The sequence below is a fragment of the Hermetia illucens genome, chromosome 2 (genome assembly GCF_905115235.1).
Source record: "Hermetia illucens chromosome 2, iHerIll2.2.curated.20191125, whole genome shotgun sequence".
Lineage (NCBI taxonomy): Eukaryota > Metazoa > Arthropoda > Insecta > Diptera > Stratiomyidae > Hermetia > Hermetia illucens.
The window spans coordinates 138,113,362-138,129,962 of record NC_051850.1 but is presented as its reverse complement, the minus strand read 5'-3'; the positions used below and the strand labels follow the sequence as shown (position 1 = coordinate 138,129,962).

The following is a 16,601-nucleotide window of genomic DNA, read 5'->3' as shown; positions in this document are numbered from 1 at the left end:
TAGGCCAGGACGCCAGATAGTTTTTAGGGATATCGAATTGGTGGATCTCGGCGCAAAACCGGGATGTCTGGAGTTCCTTATTAAGGCAGGCCTAGACCGGATACCGGTTGTTGCGCCGTTGATGATGATGATGATCAGAAAATATTTTCTGGTCTTCTAAAGAAAGCGCATTTAAATAAAGCGTAAAAATAAAAGCCAGTTAACCCAAATTATTCTTAGATTTAACAGGTTAGTCGTCGAAAATACTTCCCTATTTTTTAGTTTAGTTTTTTCGGTTTCTGCAACCATATGGTTATGGCAGGGAATCCTTTGATGACACGAGTATAATGATTATCTGGATTCTAGTCCTATTGATTTCTACGTAGTTTCCGTTCCGCAAATTGCGTAACTTTAGTTACCGGCACATGCTAGAAAAGGAAAGGTCCCAAATTTCTCTCACACAAATCATCACCGAAAGGCTGGAAAGTTGATTGGCTTATCCTTGTCATTTAGATATGAGTAATAATCACGAGTTAAGTTTGAATCGTAATATCGTGTCCAATAAACAATGCCTCTTTGAGGATTGTATTCTGCAACTTTAATGGAATTTACACAGAAGCTTACCCCATAAATCTTAAAATTCACAGAAAATGAGTAAACAAAGGTTGTTCAGTGTCCACTTTAATATTTTGATATGGGTATGATATTCATGGCTTGGATATGTGCATGCAGAGGTGTATCTACAATACAGGGAAGTGTGTAAACGTAGGAATCTTGCGTGATTTGCATAATTCGTTCATAAGTGGGCTAATTGTTGGTATTGTCATTGCAGCGGCCTCAACTCCGCTCTAATGTAAGAAACCGGTTGTTACGGAGACCCCGTTGGCGTCTGCACTGTGCCTTGTGTTTGTAGATTAAAATCGAAAGCATTTCCCCAAATACGGTCACAAAAAAGCGTGCAATATTAGAGTAACTGATATTACGCTTCATGCATTAATGGTGCGAAAACAACAATTACGGAGGCAATTCCGAGTAAGGCTTAATCAACTTGATATCTTGCAGTAAAATTAGCAATGATTTACTGGAGATGCTTGGATCTATTTATGCCATTTCAGCCGGCACTTAGCGTCAGCCACTCATTGTTTATTGCACGCAAGACTTTATGGCTAAATAGTGTTGATCTTGAAATTCCTTGATGCCGCATAGCTTTTGAACTGGAACCTCAGTTGGCAACATGTTACCAATGACGGTGACGGTGGTACCGATGATGGCTGCTGGTCAGTGAACATGTGAACATTTGTACAATGACATTGTGACTTTGGGCTCTTTTAGTGGAGGCTTTTCCCTTTGTTACTGCCTGTACTCAGCGAACTGTAATTGCGGTACGTAAATAGCAATTGCAGAATTGCAATTCATCTTTAACAGGCCGGTTGACCGGTTTGAAGAGGTCCAGCTATAAATAGGTTTTGATTATCAAGGACATTAACTGGAGTACACCAGCTACTCAGTTTCCTCGCTATAGTGACTGGAAAACCCTTTCACAGACTTGGTGTTTCCTATAAAAAGTACGTTAATTACTTGCAACATCATCAGTTCGTGTTTGCTCAAACGTCAACACAGACCTTCTCAAGTATTGCAAAAATGTTCAAGTTGGTAAGTTTTGCTGAGCGTGGGATGGGTTTTTGTACGAGGTTGTATGGACAGCCTCAAAACCATATAATTGGTCCATGAATATTATTTTTTTATGTTTTTTTTTGCAGGTGGTGTTGTCCGTTTTCATTGCAGTTGCCGCTGCCGGAATCGCTCCAATTGCCTACACTTCGTCCGCTATCATCCATGAACCAGCGATAGCTAAAGTTGGGGATATTGTCGAGAGCATTCCTAGTGCAGTTTCGCACCAAAGTTCAACCGTTGTGCATGGCAAGGCAAATCTGATTACTCCAGTTGTTGCACCAGCTGTTCGTACCTATGCTGCACCACTGATCAAATCCTATGGTTTGGCTGCCCCCGCTTACACCGCATATGTAGGGCCATACTACTAAGACTGCATTCGTATAATTACACATGATTAACTGAAAAAATAAAAAAATGCTTTTGGAACATTAAAAACTGCTTTAAATTCCTTGATTCCTTCATCCCTAACGATTTTGAAGTTACAATTTGCAATTCAAACATTCTTAAATTTGCCTGGATCACCTTTATCTGAACCTGATACTTCAAAGCGCATATCGGAGTATGGAAAGATACCTATTTATAGTATACGCAATGTGAAGCAGTGTCATTCTGTTTGTAGTATGTACATTCTTTCCAAACGGCAGTTCTCCATTATAAAACCAAAACCGTTGCGAGAGACATACAAAGACAATTCAATTTCGCAAAGTAGATGGTGGTTACCAGCGCCGACTTTGTAGTGAATGCAGAAGTTTAGCAACAGAAAACCACTTAATCTTCATGCATACATTTAACTACCAATCGTTCATTTGAATTTTGCAGAGCTATTTTTCTAGTCATTTCATCAAATGTCTTTCTACTATTCAACAATTATGGTCAATTATTTTGAAATTAAACCTTTCCGGAGTTTGCTTATAGAAAAACTGGATCACCTCGTAATGAAGTGTTTTAGATATTTTTAACCGATAATTGGTTACTAGATAATTTCTATTTTTATTGGTTTTGGCTATCAGGGCATTTAAACCAAGATATTATATTATTGGTAGGTAGTTTGTTGTAGTTCAAAAACGAATAAACATCTCATGTTCAAGAAATGTAAACGGTTGCGTCAAAGTCTAGTTCAAAAAAGCGGTCGAGTTAAATTGAAATTGCCATCGAAAACCAAACACTTGACCTTTCGTGACGCTTCAGATAAGCGTCGGATCAATTTTTTTTTCTGCTCGAGGTCACTCGTAAACTATAAACCGTTTCGCTCCCTTTATCATTCCTTGCTTTCTTAACTTTTATCTGCTTTTCCTTATGTTGCCCCTGATGTTCCCATTCCGTCCTTGAATTTGTTGGTTAAATTCCTTATTTAAGCTTCCATTTTGTGAGTAAGTCTGCTAACTTCATCTTTATTCTTCCTCCTCTCATTAAAAATATAAATTTTTTCGGAAGCTATTCATTTTAAATTTTTGCGAACTTCAGTAAAGTCACTGATAACGAAGTTTCGGAAGGAGTGCCTGGCCAGTGACGAGACTGCAATGCCATGCGTAACTTTCAATCCCATCTAGTCTCACATTCGTAACACACGCCAACTCTCTCCCACATTCATCAAGTGTGTAGACTCCTTTGCAGATTTGCCTGAATCATTGTGAGACGTGTAATTTATTTTTTTGTTGTACAACTGGGTGCAACCAGCGCTGCATCTTTTGCGATACCCCTCCTTACTTGGGGATTGAAAATTAGAAAGCGCCCCAGCATAGCTGTGGCAAGGTTTGGTACTTTGTGATGAAAATCTGGAAAACGCCCCATAATGTTCACCTATAGCTCTGCTGCCAAACCTAACTCTCTCTTCTGCATGGTACCTGCCGGGCTACATCTACAGCCAACGAGAGAGATAGAATGCCTGTTCCTTGCGCCGGTCTTATGCCATACCCTACTATAAATATACAAAGCTCTATGAAGGTCACCCTAGAAATAAACCAAAGGGCAAACACCTCTGTCCCGTCAATTTCTAATAAGCATCAAACGATGCTCAATTATTGGTTGCCATTTGGTAGTCGGCATAGGTTCCGATTGTACTATACCTAATTACACCTGATGGGGCTCTGAGCACAAGAGGTCATACATTGATAACGGCTTTGAGCGGAGACCACCTAATCGTGATAGAAACCTCAAATGCAGTCAATGTAGATATGAAAGTAAACTCAGTGGCGGAAGGAAGAAACTGCCAGATGACCAAATCATGAAATTGGTTGAGATAGTGGAGGATTAAACGACGTTCCATTTACCAATCGATGATGGACGGAAGAGATAACAAGACCAAGGAAGTGAGACAAAAGAATAACTTCTCGCAAATGACTTCCTGATTGAACACCTCCGAGATGAATAGGTAGCATGTATCGAATAAAAACTCCAAAGAAACCAGCAAGTTATATCGAAGCCGCAAACGGCGAATCAGCATCATCAACGGTAACGGCGCAACAACCGGTATCCGGTAGAGGCTTGCCTTAATAAGGAACTCCAGACTCCCCGATTTTGCGCCGAGGTCCACCAATTCGATATCTCTAAAAGCTGTCAGGCGTCCTGACCTATGCCATCGCTTCATCTTAGGAAGGGTCTGCCTCGTCTTCTTTTTCTACCATAGATATTGCCCTTATAGACTTTCCGGGTGGGATCATCCTTCTCCATACGGATTAAGTGACCCGCCCACCGTAACCTATTGAGCGGGATTTTATCCACAACCAGACGGTCATGGTATCTCTCATAGATTTCGTCATTGTGTAGGCTACGGAATCGTCCATCTTCATGTAGGGGCCAAAAATTTTTCGGAGGATTCTTCTCTCGAACGCGCCCAAGAGTTTCCAATTCTTCTTGCTAAGAATCCAAGTCTCCGAGGAATACATGAGGACTGGCAAGATCAATGTCTTGTACAGTAAGAGTTTTGCCTCTAGATGAGACGTTTCGAGTGAAACAGTTTTTGTAAGCTGAAATAGGCTCTGTTGGCTGACAACAACCCTGCGCGGATTTCATCATCGTAGCTTTTATCGGTTGTGATTTTCGACACTAGAGAGGAGAAATTATCAACGGTCGCGGTCGCGCGGATTACAGCTGTCTTAATAACAAGCCAGAAAGACCTGGAATACATCAAATTAACTAGATCAAAAGAAGCAATACCTGGAAATAATTCCTGATAATTGACTAAGATTGAAGGTACATGCGGAATGTGGAGAAACATGTTGGCAACCGGCTCGAGCCTTAAGTTCAACGTGTAGCAATATAATTTACAGCATGTGTAAGAGTTCACAGTTCCTACCCTTCTACCAAATTTTGTGCCGATAGCTATAACCGTTTCTGAGAAAAGTACGTGAAACTGACTGACGGACAGACAGTAAATTGACTCTAATAAAGTTTTGTTTTCATCAAAACCTTGAAAAGGCAACAATGTTACAGACAGCACATACTTACCAACGTGGAAAGTTTGATTAGTAAATCTAGGAAAGCCAATTGGTTGTTAACTTCAATCTCATTTCACATTCAGGGGAAAATATTTCAAAACGACCTCGGGTGTAGCGATGGGCAATCCTCTCTCCCCACTCCTAAGTGAAATCTTCATGGCATCACTAGAGGAAAAAATAGAGCAGTATGGATTATTGCCAAATATATGGTTAAAAAATAACCTTCACTCATGAGATTGAAGTTAACAACCAATTGGCTTTCCTAGATTTACTAATCAAACGTCAAAACGGACAATTTACTTTTTCTATTTTCAGGAAACCGACCAGCACTTAACGTACAATCCCGGCCACTTCGTTCCACAGCTACCAGCACAAAATGGCTGCTTTCACAGAGGAAGACTACCGGAGCGAAAAACTCTACATCATGGACACGGCTATGAAGAACGGGTAACCCAGCGCCACCATGGACACATGATTAAGAAACACACCCGAAGGTTAGAACGTAGTAATCTCACTACACTCTATAGCCAACAATTACCCTCAACCGCTCAAAAACGATCAAGTGTCACCTTCTCAAATCTGTCCAAACGCATACAAAGGACATTGAAAAGGTTTGACATACAGCTGGTAGGATCAAGCCGTATCTACCAGCTAAAATCCCAGCTGGCGGGGGGAAAAAGATCGAAAACTTGTTGGTAAAACTTTTGCTCCTGGTGCTGTACATTTCGAGTTCAAGACTTGTTTCCCTTTTCCGTCTGTGAAGTCACTTCTCCGCTCGATGGAGTTCGTGATAAGCTTCTATGCGTGCGCATTCTTCCGTTCTATTGCTATCTTACATCCATCGTCAAACCAGCCGCTTTGACTTTTATTGCTCCTGGGGTCAAGTATGTTTGTGGCCGTATCAATGATGACACTCTTTAGGTGATTGTGGAGATCATTTGTTGATGCTTCATCTCCAGGACATCTGTTAGCTGCGGTTATTGCGCCATCCATTTCGTCTTTATAGGTGTTGTGGAGGGCTGTGTTGTGAATGGCTTCAGAACGCACTCTCACTTGATTGTCAGAGGGGATTGTAGGTGATGTTGTGATTTGAGTTTTGAGCGCTATGCTAACGAAATGATGATATATATGTTCTGACATTTATCAAGGCTGAGAGGTGGCGGGTTTCAATCAACACGTAGTTAATTCCGTTGAAAGTGGTCCTGTCTGGAGAGCCTCATGTATGTTTGTGGACTGCTTTCCGCGCAAACCAGGTACCAGGTACTTGGGACAGGCTTCGAGGGTCCACTCAACTGCCTCGTAGAAGGTATCCTTCTCCCACTGTGCAGTCTCGTCTGTAAGGGCGTGAACGTTTATGAGGTTTATATTTCTAAATTTCGCTACTCGCTTACTCCGAGCACATGGTTTATTAGATCTCCGCTATAATATATGAGGTAGTGTCTCCTCTCCAGGAAACCGGTCGTTGTCCAACGCATTTCTTATAACGCTGTTCCATCAGGCTTATATCAGGAAAGGATATCGGCTAGCTGCTCAGCAGCATTCGGTCTGTACAGGGAGCGCACGCTCCATGAGAAAATACGTAAATCGTTATTCCGTTGGCGTTGGCGCGTTCGTCGTTTTAAGTTTCATCCTGTCCGAGGCTCCTTCTGTGGCTGCATAACTTGGGTTTTCCATGTAGGGTTGTCAGACCTGCCCAACGCAGAACCTGGAGGACCAGTTAGTACAATTTGTCCCGTTTTTAGGCACGGGAGACTCGCCTTTATCCTTCTACGTCTGCAGTTTTTCATTAAGAAAGAGTTCCCAGCGATCACTACGTGGAGGTGGAGGTAGGGTTTGATAGTAGAGCGGTTGATTTTGGTTCAGCAGGTATTTTGGTGGGTACCATTCCACGTTCTGCCCTGGGACCTATACTAGTCTTTGACCGGTAAAAGATGGAGCTGACTGTCGAATTAGATACAACCATGAGTTTTGGCAGCTCTATGATGACCCAGCAGCATCGGTAGTGATCACTTAGAACGGATCGATAACAAGCGAATACCTAACAGGATATTCAAAGGCACACACGAAAGACGCCACCCAGTGGGAAAGCCACAGAAACGGTGGAAGGACTCGGCCAGTAAAAGATTGACGTTTCCTAATTGGAGGACGCGATTGAAGGATCGAGATGGAGGCCAAGGAAAGGGAGGAAATCTATCCTGGATAGTCGGATCAACCATCACAACTACATTAACACTTCTCTCCCTGTATCGGAAGTCTCCACTGATACTTAGCACTATACTACTGAAAAGCGCTTCATTTTGAACTAGAATCTCCTAATCAATTCCCTGCTGACATGTTTTCTAGGGAATCTTGGTGCAGATGTTGTTAGTCGTGTCCGACATTGAGTTTACGCTTTCATCCAACAGGTTTTCGGCTCAGAATTCCATCATCTTACCTCGCTTTATGCTATATATATATCTAGGATGTAATACTAAAATTTCGGCTCAGTGGAACATTGCAGGTTTATCAATACTGTTAGCGTGAGTGAGGGTTATCCCTGGGAAACTTAGGTCTTACCCTCTTTTCTCTTCCCCTTTCAAACGGGTCCATGATCGTCTACGATGGTGTAAGCTAATTCTATAAGGGGATCCTAACGACAATCTAATCGACATCATCCACAAACCATAAAAATGTCCATGTGATGAACTCTTTGAATGCAAAACATTAAGATCGATTCGTCTAAATTTCAAATATGAATCAAATAAACAGGTAACGAAGCAATTTGTGACTACGTGCTGCACAAGAAACTCTTCAAGTTGTAAAAACTGCTGGTGCAACTAAAAAAACTGATCCGACTTATTCCCGAAAATGTGTCCTTGTTATAGATTATCTAAATCAAAATCGACTATAAAAAGTGTAATAGTTCCGACCTTTTTGATCAACAAAGTAAAAACGTAGGAAGCATTAAAATAATTCATTGTTTTTCCTATGATTCAAACAAGTTGAATAGATTGCAAGAAATATCTCATTGTTTTGGATTTTTTAGTCTGCAAATCTTATGGCGTGCACCTCGTGGGTGAATGCAGTACAATCACATGTCTAGACTAGAGTCTAGCAAGGTGTCTCCAGAATCTACTGAGTAGCCATAATCGGTAGTCTTTTTGTGGACTGAATCCAACTGGGGCCATGGAGCTATTCATTGCCCACTATCTCAACTCTTTGTCGTCACTCGTATTACTGTTAATTTAAAGGCACTGCGGGAAACAAGTTCAATTTTTTATTGGCTTCATTCAAAATTATTATTATTAACTTTAACGATTACGTAAAGTGATAAATGTAACGAGCATTGAAAGTACTGATGGAGGCCCCTCAATGACACCAAAATGCATTGAATTAATTAAGCAGTACATTATGATCGACATGCACTTTCGATAAGTATCGATTCCGATTGTAATTGCATTGGTAAAGGTCAAAAAGGGGAAAGTTGAGGGATTTCGATAGAACGACATAGCATAGATAGGCGCATAACCTAGGTGGACTTCAAATTAGGTTGATGACCTCCGACGCTTTAATTTGGATCAAATGCTCTAAGAGTAAAACTAATTCCGGACTTTACTCCGAATGCTATCGCCCTGAGTCTTGAATATCCTGTTTCGGCAGCACTCGATTTGCAATTGTACGAAACGGAACTACCTCCCAATGAGATTTTGTCGATAATTGTTTCTTCGCTAACAACTGATGCTGAAAATAACTATGCCTACATGTTCAATATCAAGTTCCATTTAGCTCAGAAGTCCATCATATTTATATTTAGCACAGCAGATCAGAACTAGGAAGAGATACATATAACGATGGCTACTGAAATCATTCCTCATCTTTCGGAGCGGAACAGCATCACTTAATATATTGTTCAAGCAAAACAAACCCTGGACATATCGTAACTTACACGAATGTTACCGCAACATAGAGCTAGGCATAGGTGGATGTAGTGAATAGATTCTTGCCTATAAGTTGTTGGCAACAACAGCAACAATTTGCAAAACGACTGCCTTCGGAAGAAACTTGAAATTGGATGATACTCCCTGATCTGGTTACATAGACTGAAGGTGAACCCGGCCGACCACCAATATGCGGTCATATCAGATGGGACTGGACAAGTTATGTTCTAGAATCTACTTTTGAATTCTCTATGGGACACTGAAATGTTAATGTACCTTGCGTCGTTACGTTTACCTTTAAGTAAAACGGTTGAAGTATAAATGCCGGGTGTAGGGCATCTTAGCGCATCAATTCACATCTACATTTCGTAGTTGCAACATCTTTTGTTCTAGACGGAATCAGCAGAATATTTTTCTCATTCAAAATGATGAAATTCGTAAGGACATTAAGAAAATAAGTTGACTGTACCGATTGCAGTCCTTGTTCGCAGGATAAAACAATGCTGGGGACCAATAGTTACATTCAACTTTAATTATAATCAAAAGATACTCAGTTTTTTATCAGGAGTTCCTTTTTATATAATTTATTTTATCTATTTATATCCAGGTTGCATTATTCGCTCTTATTGCCGTCGCATCCGCTGTTCCATCACCACTGGTTGCTACCCCTCTTTTGGCTAAGCTTTCACCACAGCCAGAGGCTCCAGCCAACACCGAACATGCTACCCATGTTGCTGCTGCAGTTCCAATTGCTCAAACTATTGCTTATTCGGCCCCGATTATTGCTCCTGCTCCAATCACCTATGCTGCAGGATATGCAGTAAGGAATTACTTCATTATCAATCGCTGAATTCTTTAATTAATTAAATATTCTGATTACAGTTGGGATACCCCACTCCAATTGAAGCTCACAGCTACAGGATTGCTTATTAAGGGACTGATTTACAAGGGATGCTATGATGGAGATTTCTTTTGGAATTTTTGTCATAATTTCATGAAATAAAAAATTATTAAAAAACATTACATTTTTCAATATTTACTACTACAATATTTCCATTTATCCTCATATTATATTGATTCTTTGGTTCATTGGAATATAAAAGTATAAGCTTTGTAATGTTAGTCGGAAAGTGAAATTTTGTTTGAGAGGTAAAGTCATTGTCTATAATCTTCTCAGTTTCCAAATTTTAATCCCCGTTTCCTTTAATTGGCCGTCTGAACTTTGGAATGAAAATTTTGAGGGAAACCCTCATGTGCCTATCCATAATTCAAGAAAGCAGTAGTTCGAATTTCAGTCGATTGGTCAAGATTCTTTTTTGAAAATTGAAAATTTTTTGAAGTGGCAAACGTTGTAGATTCTACTTCCATGCAGCTCTTCTTCTAGCAGGGAGGCCTGAGTACGATGCAGTTCATTCTGCTCTATGCCGCAGAGGTGTGGGGTGATGTCCTTAGCAAGGATATGTGTCGTAAGGGCCTTGCGTATGTAAAGTGAAAAGGATGGGTGGTTTGGGGATGTTAGGTGCCTATCGTGCTGTTTGAAAGCTGGCTGGGAAAATTATCGCGGGAGTGATCCCCATCGAAATTTTTGCTGAGAAATGCTAAAACATCTATAAGCGCAAGGGAGAAGATTCAAGACAGATGGTTCTTCATAGAGAACGGCAACATACACTGAATGAATGGTAACCCTCTTGGGAAAATGAGTAAAGAGGCAGATGGACTGCGCGGCCCATTGGAGATTTGGGTCCAATGATGCTGTTGTTTGGCCCGCTATATGAGGATGAACGATCCCGTAGCCTACATAATGACGAAATCTATGAGCGAACCATGGCTGTCCGGTTGTGGATAAAATCCGGCTCAATAGGTTACGGTGGGCGGGTCACTTAATCCGTATGGATGGGGATGATCCCACCCGGAAAGTCTATAAGGGCAATATCTATGGTAGAAAAAGAAGACGAGGCAGACCCTGCCTAAGGTGGAGCGATGGCGTTGGTCAGGATGCCAGACAGCTTTTAGGGATATCGAATTGGTGGACCTCGGCGCAAAACAGGGATGTTTGGAGTTCCTTATTAAGGGAGGTCTAGACCGGATACCGGTTGTTGCGCCGTTGATGATGATGATGATGCTATTGTTTGTAAGTGGGCATGGAGGCTGCACAAACTGACAAGGTGCAATTGATTGATTGTTTTCTTGCGAAAAGATGGAATTCATCAACAATTCTATGCAGAAGCAGAAGAGCACTCCCTGGACAATATTATCAGAGAGATGCTCTCTATGGCCCTGACCTTATGGTGTCTAGTGAGTATCTCGATTCCCCGTGGTTTCATGTTAATAACATTGTACTTCCCATTTGATATATGATGTCCTGGCATATTCGTTTTACCTTACTGGCCTGCTCTTGAATCTAAGCTTTTATATGGTGGTTGTTACAAGCTCCAACTGTACCCCGCAGGCTTCAATTATGACACCTTGACAGCTTCTTCTTCTCTACCATTAATTTATGCCAAGTAGTTCTAGCATGACCTATTCATCGGCCTCCATCCGAATCTCACGTTGGTCTGTTCAAAAAGCACATCGTTGTGTTGCGTAACAATATAGGACAACTGTGCAGACAGCCGATAAAATAACCGTTCATTACGTTCAGTTTACAAAAAAAACTTTTTGAACTCGCCGCTGCAGCATTGTAAGGCAATCCTCCTGTCCATCCTTTTTCTTTTGTTTGCATAAGTGAAAATGGCGTCACAGTTAAAACAACTTTTCGTTACCCTGGGAGTAGTATAACCGAAGTAGCTATAAAAGTGGTATATGCCCATCATATTAATTCGTAAACACCTCATGAGCATAAATTATAACGTAGACAAAATTCTCTTAGGATCTGCGGGATCCTAAGTCCCCATCCACTTGATGGTGGACCGGACTAAATGAGGAGCAACTTACTCCCTCGGTTTTTAGTCCATAGATCCCTAGTATTGGAGCGTGGCACCCCAAGCATTAAGAATTGAAAAAATCAAAAATTTGACTGACGGTTTCGTCCAGGGCAGAGGCAACTCATCAGACGCTGCCTCCCCTCTGCCCTGGGAGCAGCGTGACCGAAAGTGCCAACAGGTGGAAAGACGCTCCCTTTTATAATCGCAAAAACACGACAAGGTTGCGAGTTATGGTCTAAAAAACGAGGGAGTAAGTTGCTCCTCATTTAGTCCGGTCCACCATCAAGTGGATGGGGACTTAGGATCCCGCAGATCCTAAACAACAACCTAGCTTTAGTCTAGCTTAGACTACAACGACTGGTGTTTTAAGTCCAATATAACTCGCAACCTTGTCGTGTTTTTGCGATGATAAAAGGGAGCGTCTTTCCACCTGTTGGCACTTTCGGTCACGCTGCTCCCAGGGCAGAGGTGAGGCAGCGTCTGATGAGTTGCCTCTGCCCTGGACGAAACCGTCAGTCAAATTTTTGATTTTTTCAAAATTCTCTTAGCAAAATTTAGACCTAAACCATTAAGTGGACAAGAGACAAAAATTTAGGTTATTGTCGGCTCGCTTAGGCCTGAATTTTGTCCTGGTTATAATTTATACGGATGTTGGAGGCAAATACCGTCTTGTAGCCACTTGCGGGCTAAAGGCAAGTCAAAGTAGTAGCGGCCCTCCGATGATCCTCACTTGTCAACGCCGATTGCAGCTAACGCTATAGAATTGGCAACGATAGTTTTTTATGATTACACCAATCTCTCCGGAGATGCATAAAGAGCGCTGCTAACAAGGTAGGAAGGAACCTTACTGTAAGGACTATATGATCATAAGGTGCAACGCTTTACTTTGAGCCTATCGGTAAAATGTCGCTGTTCTTCTTTCAATGATGTATAGGAGGATGCGCCTCAAACCCTGGGGAGAGTCTCTGAGCTATCATCATTCAATAACTGTTTTGTTTAACTTCCCACTGGGGATTAAAATACCATTAAGGCCCTGCAGCAACTTCATGCCCAGAACAACCTCATATTTATCACTTGGATGCTGTTAAGCAGCACAACAGAAAAATTGGCATATAATTTTCCTTACTAGCGCCGTGCCTGAACCGGATGTTAAGAAAAAACAATGGTAGGGTATTTTAGTTCATGATTTATGTGATTGTGACACCCGAACCGTCAAATTAATCATGAAAAGTCGGTGATCCACTTATTTGCCACATGAAGAGCTATCGAATATACCAATAAAACAAATTGGTGCAACTCGACTTTAGCAAAGCAAAGGGGAACGCAAAGGAATTTCCCAGCAAAGCTCCGCAGTCTGATTCAGCTGTGGCCTGGAAATGGTGCAAGGAAGCTGAGACAACAGTGAAGAAGAGCATAAAATGGCCATCATCGTGACGATTTTGAAAAGAGACTTGACTTGTTCGACAAGACTTTGTAGTTGAAGTGGATCCTTGTAGAATGTCATAGGCAGCTTTTAGGTAACGCATGTTTTCAGACCTGTATGTAACCAAATAACGAGATGGAAATGAGAAAGCATATACTTAAGCGGGATTCACGGCCGAGAGCATATATATAACTTTATCTCATTTGAGCCGGGGTCCGCCAATTCCATATCCCTAAAAGCTACCTGGCGTCCTGACCTATTTCATTTCTTCATCTTAGGCAGGGTCTGGTACATCTTCTTTCTCTACCATACGGATTAAGTGACCCTCTCTTTACAACCTACTGCGCCGGATTTTATTCACAACCAGACGGTTGTGAATTTCGGATCGCTTAGAAATTTCATTGATATATAGGCTACGGAATCGTCTATCCTTATGTAGGGGTTTTTCCTCGGAGGATTCTTCTCTCGAATGCTGCGGCCAAGGGTTCGCAATTTTTTTCGCTAACAACTCAAGTCTTTGAGGAATACCTGAAGACTGGAAAGATCTATGTCTTGTATAGTAAGACCTTTGACCCTATAGGAGACGCTTCGACCAAAACAGTTTTTGTAAACTGAAATAGGCTCTATTGGCAGCTACAACCGTGCGCGGATTTCATCACTATAGCTGTTGTTTCAACCGTAAAAGAAATTTTCAACGGTCTCAAAGTTGTAGTCTCCTATATTTATTGTTCTCATTTGACCAGTGCGATTCGATGTTGTTGGTTCTTTGTTATTTGTTGCTTATGTCGCCATGTAGTTCGTCTTAGCTTCATTAATGTGCAGCCCAAGATCTCGAGCCAATTGCCGCCTGTTCGATACGTATGAAAGTAGAGTTTACATCTTTGATTGTTCTTGCTATAATATCAATATCATCAGCACAGGCAAGTAAAAAAAGTCAAGCGACGACGGCTTTACGGTTTCTTACCAGTGCAGAGGCAAATCGTCAGACGCTGCCTCACCTCTGCCCTTGGAGCAGCGTGACAGGCAAGTATTAACAGCAGCATTACGGATCACCTTTTCCAGGGCGACGTTAAAGAGGACACATGATAGGGCATTCCCTTGTCTAAGACCGCTGTTGATGTTGAACATTGGTCAGGGTCAGCCCAGTCAGTCTTATCAATTCGTCGTACAATATCGGAAATTCTGTGAATTGCTCAGGAGCTGTGTGACTGCCAATGTTATTTCATGGCGAAGATATATTCTGTTTTATTGTTCTGACAGTCAAAGAGCGTTATCAGCGCAAAGTAACAAGACAATACCGAGGCAGTTGGTGTGGAGCCGCCAATAGTTGCTGCTCGAACTTGTTCAACTAAACGAAACTTCCCTGCTCTCCAACATCACTGGCCCTGACAGGTTAATCCGCCAAGGGTCTGATTCTATAAACGTGGGGCGAGTGTCCAAAATTTGGGCTTTAGGCTAGCCACTATTAAGTCTATCCTGAAAAGCGAAGCTGCCGAATTCCTGTCTGTAGAAGAATATGTAAGAGTTCCAGATGTACATGTTGCCCCTTAAAAGGAGGGCCATGAAAAACTCGGTAAGGCTTTTAAAATGAACCGCCTCCTTAAATTATCATATGGAAAAAGTAGGAAAGGTTTTCTTCACCGAAGAATTTTCGCGCTTTCACCCATTGGAAGATGTTTTTAAATTCGCCTGCGGACACCGCAGGTAGGAAGCCATTGACTAGGCGATGTTAGGGGATAGTACGTATCACCTGTACCTTTTATGTACGTTCCTAATTTGTGTACCGTTTTTATCGCTGTTGCTGCTACTATGGATTTATTGGATCGAAGAGAGATGTGTTGTTAAAGCTTCGAATAAGATCCGTATCATTGGTGCTGTAGATGAATCTCGGATATCGAACGGCTTTTATAAGCACCAAAACGTTAAATAAATGTTTGCAATGTTATGCGCAGGATGATTATGAACTAACAGAACAGATCTCCGGAAGGAGACCGCCTGACGCAACGTCTAAATGGCCGGGAGGAGACATGTACCACAGCGACAGAGTGCACATCAGCCAAAAGAGGCTCTGCAGCGCAATAAATAGGAGCAAAGCTCGCTGCTGGGGACCGTGGGGACTCGGTTACAAAGTAGTAACCCGGAAAATCGGGGCTCTGGGGAAACGCTTTTTATGGGCACTATTCCCTGCGTATCCCATACGGACGACAGCAGCGCAGAGCACGCCGAGGGTTGCCCACTTTTCTCTATAAAAGAGTTGCAAGGGTCATTACCCGCTGGTATCCTAGTCGAGATACTGCTCGGAGCATTTAACGCTTGTTTGAAAGAGGACATTTTCCTTTCTTTTTGGAATGAAGAGGGGTGTCAAGGTTTGCGCTGATTAACAGAGGGAAAGGCGACGCTCAGTTGCCGCCCATATACCGACCCCTTTGTAAGCCATTGCTGGAAAAGTGATCGAAAAGCTCGTTAAAAGAAGACTAGTACGTAGGCTTATTCTCAGGGAGGGTCGGCTTTAGAGCAAGGAGATCCATAGTTGATGCGCCCATGGATGGAATAAAATGCTTCTAATGCCTTTATTTCCGTGAGATGGAAACACATTCCAGGCAGACTAGACAATACCTTCTTTGTGTCAATTTATATTTTACGGGTGTTATCTGAATCGGAAGCATGGTGAGAGTGGCTATTAGCCAGCTTTTAAGTGGGCATGGAGGTTTTCAGTCTTGTCTACATAAGATTGTGACGGCACGATCTCCTGAATGCGTGTTTTGCAATTGAGTCGTGGAAGACGTCCACTATACCTTCTTTCTTTGCGGAAGATTTGATGGGATTTGTCTACAACTCAATTTAAACACAAGGGATCTCTCTCTAGACAACATTGTCAAGGAGATACTAAGGAGTGCTGACAGTTGGAGCTATGTTGCGCACTACGTTTGGGCTCTTCTCGTTGTAACGAAGATTGAGCTCGACTGGCGGAGAGGCCGCATGGCCAGGGGTTCCTTGAATTAACTGCTCCCTTTCTCCTCTCTCCTTCCTATGGTGAAAGTATTTTTTTGATTTGAAGGCTCTGTAAGGAGGAGGCTAACCGAAAGTAATGTGGCAGACGGTTTCAGGCTAGCTCTCTAACGATTGGAAGTTGTGTAGTTGGTAGTCCAGTGATGTTGCGAGAATCATTCTGTGCGTAAACGCACTTACCAACTCTAAAGGTGACCGATGAAGATCAGATGTTTTACAGTACAGTGCAAAGTACGCG

General features: G+C 42.0%; 1 protein-coding gene across 1 annotated transcript; it reads left to right on the top strand.

Moving 5' to 3' along the window:
- The first annotated feature begins 1,475 nt into the window (after positions 1-1,475).
- LOC119649215 lies at positions 1,476-2,088 on the top strand. Its single transcript, XM_038051273.1, has 2 exons — positions 1,476-1,632; positions 1,740-2,088. The coding sequence occupies exons 1-2, from the start codon at positions 1,621-1,623 to the stop codon at positions 2,019-2,021; spliced, it is 294 nt and encodes a 97-aa protein (XP_037907201.1). The 5' UTR covers positions 1,476-1,620; the 3' UTR covers positions 2,022-2,088.
- Positions 2,089-16,601: the final 14,513 nt, after the last annotated feature.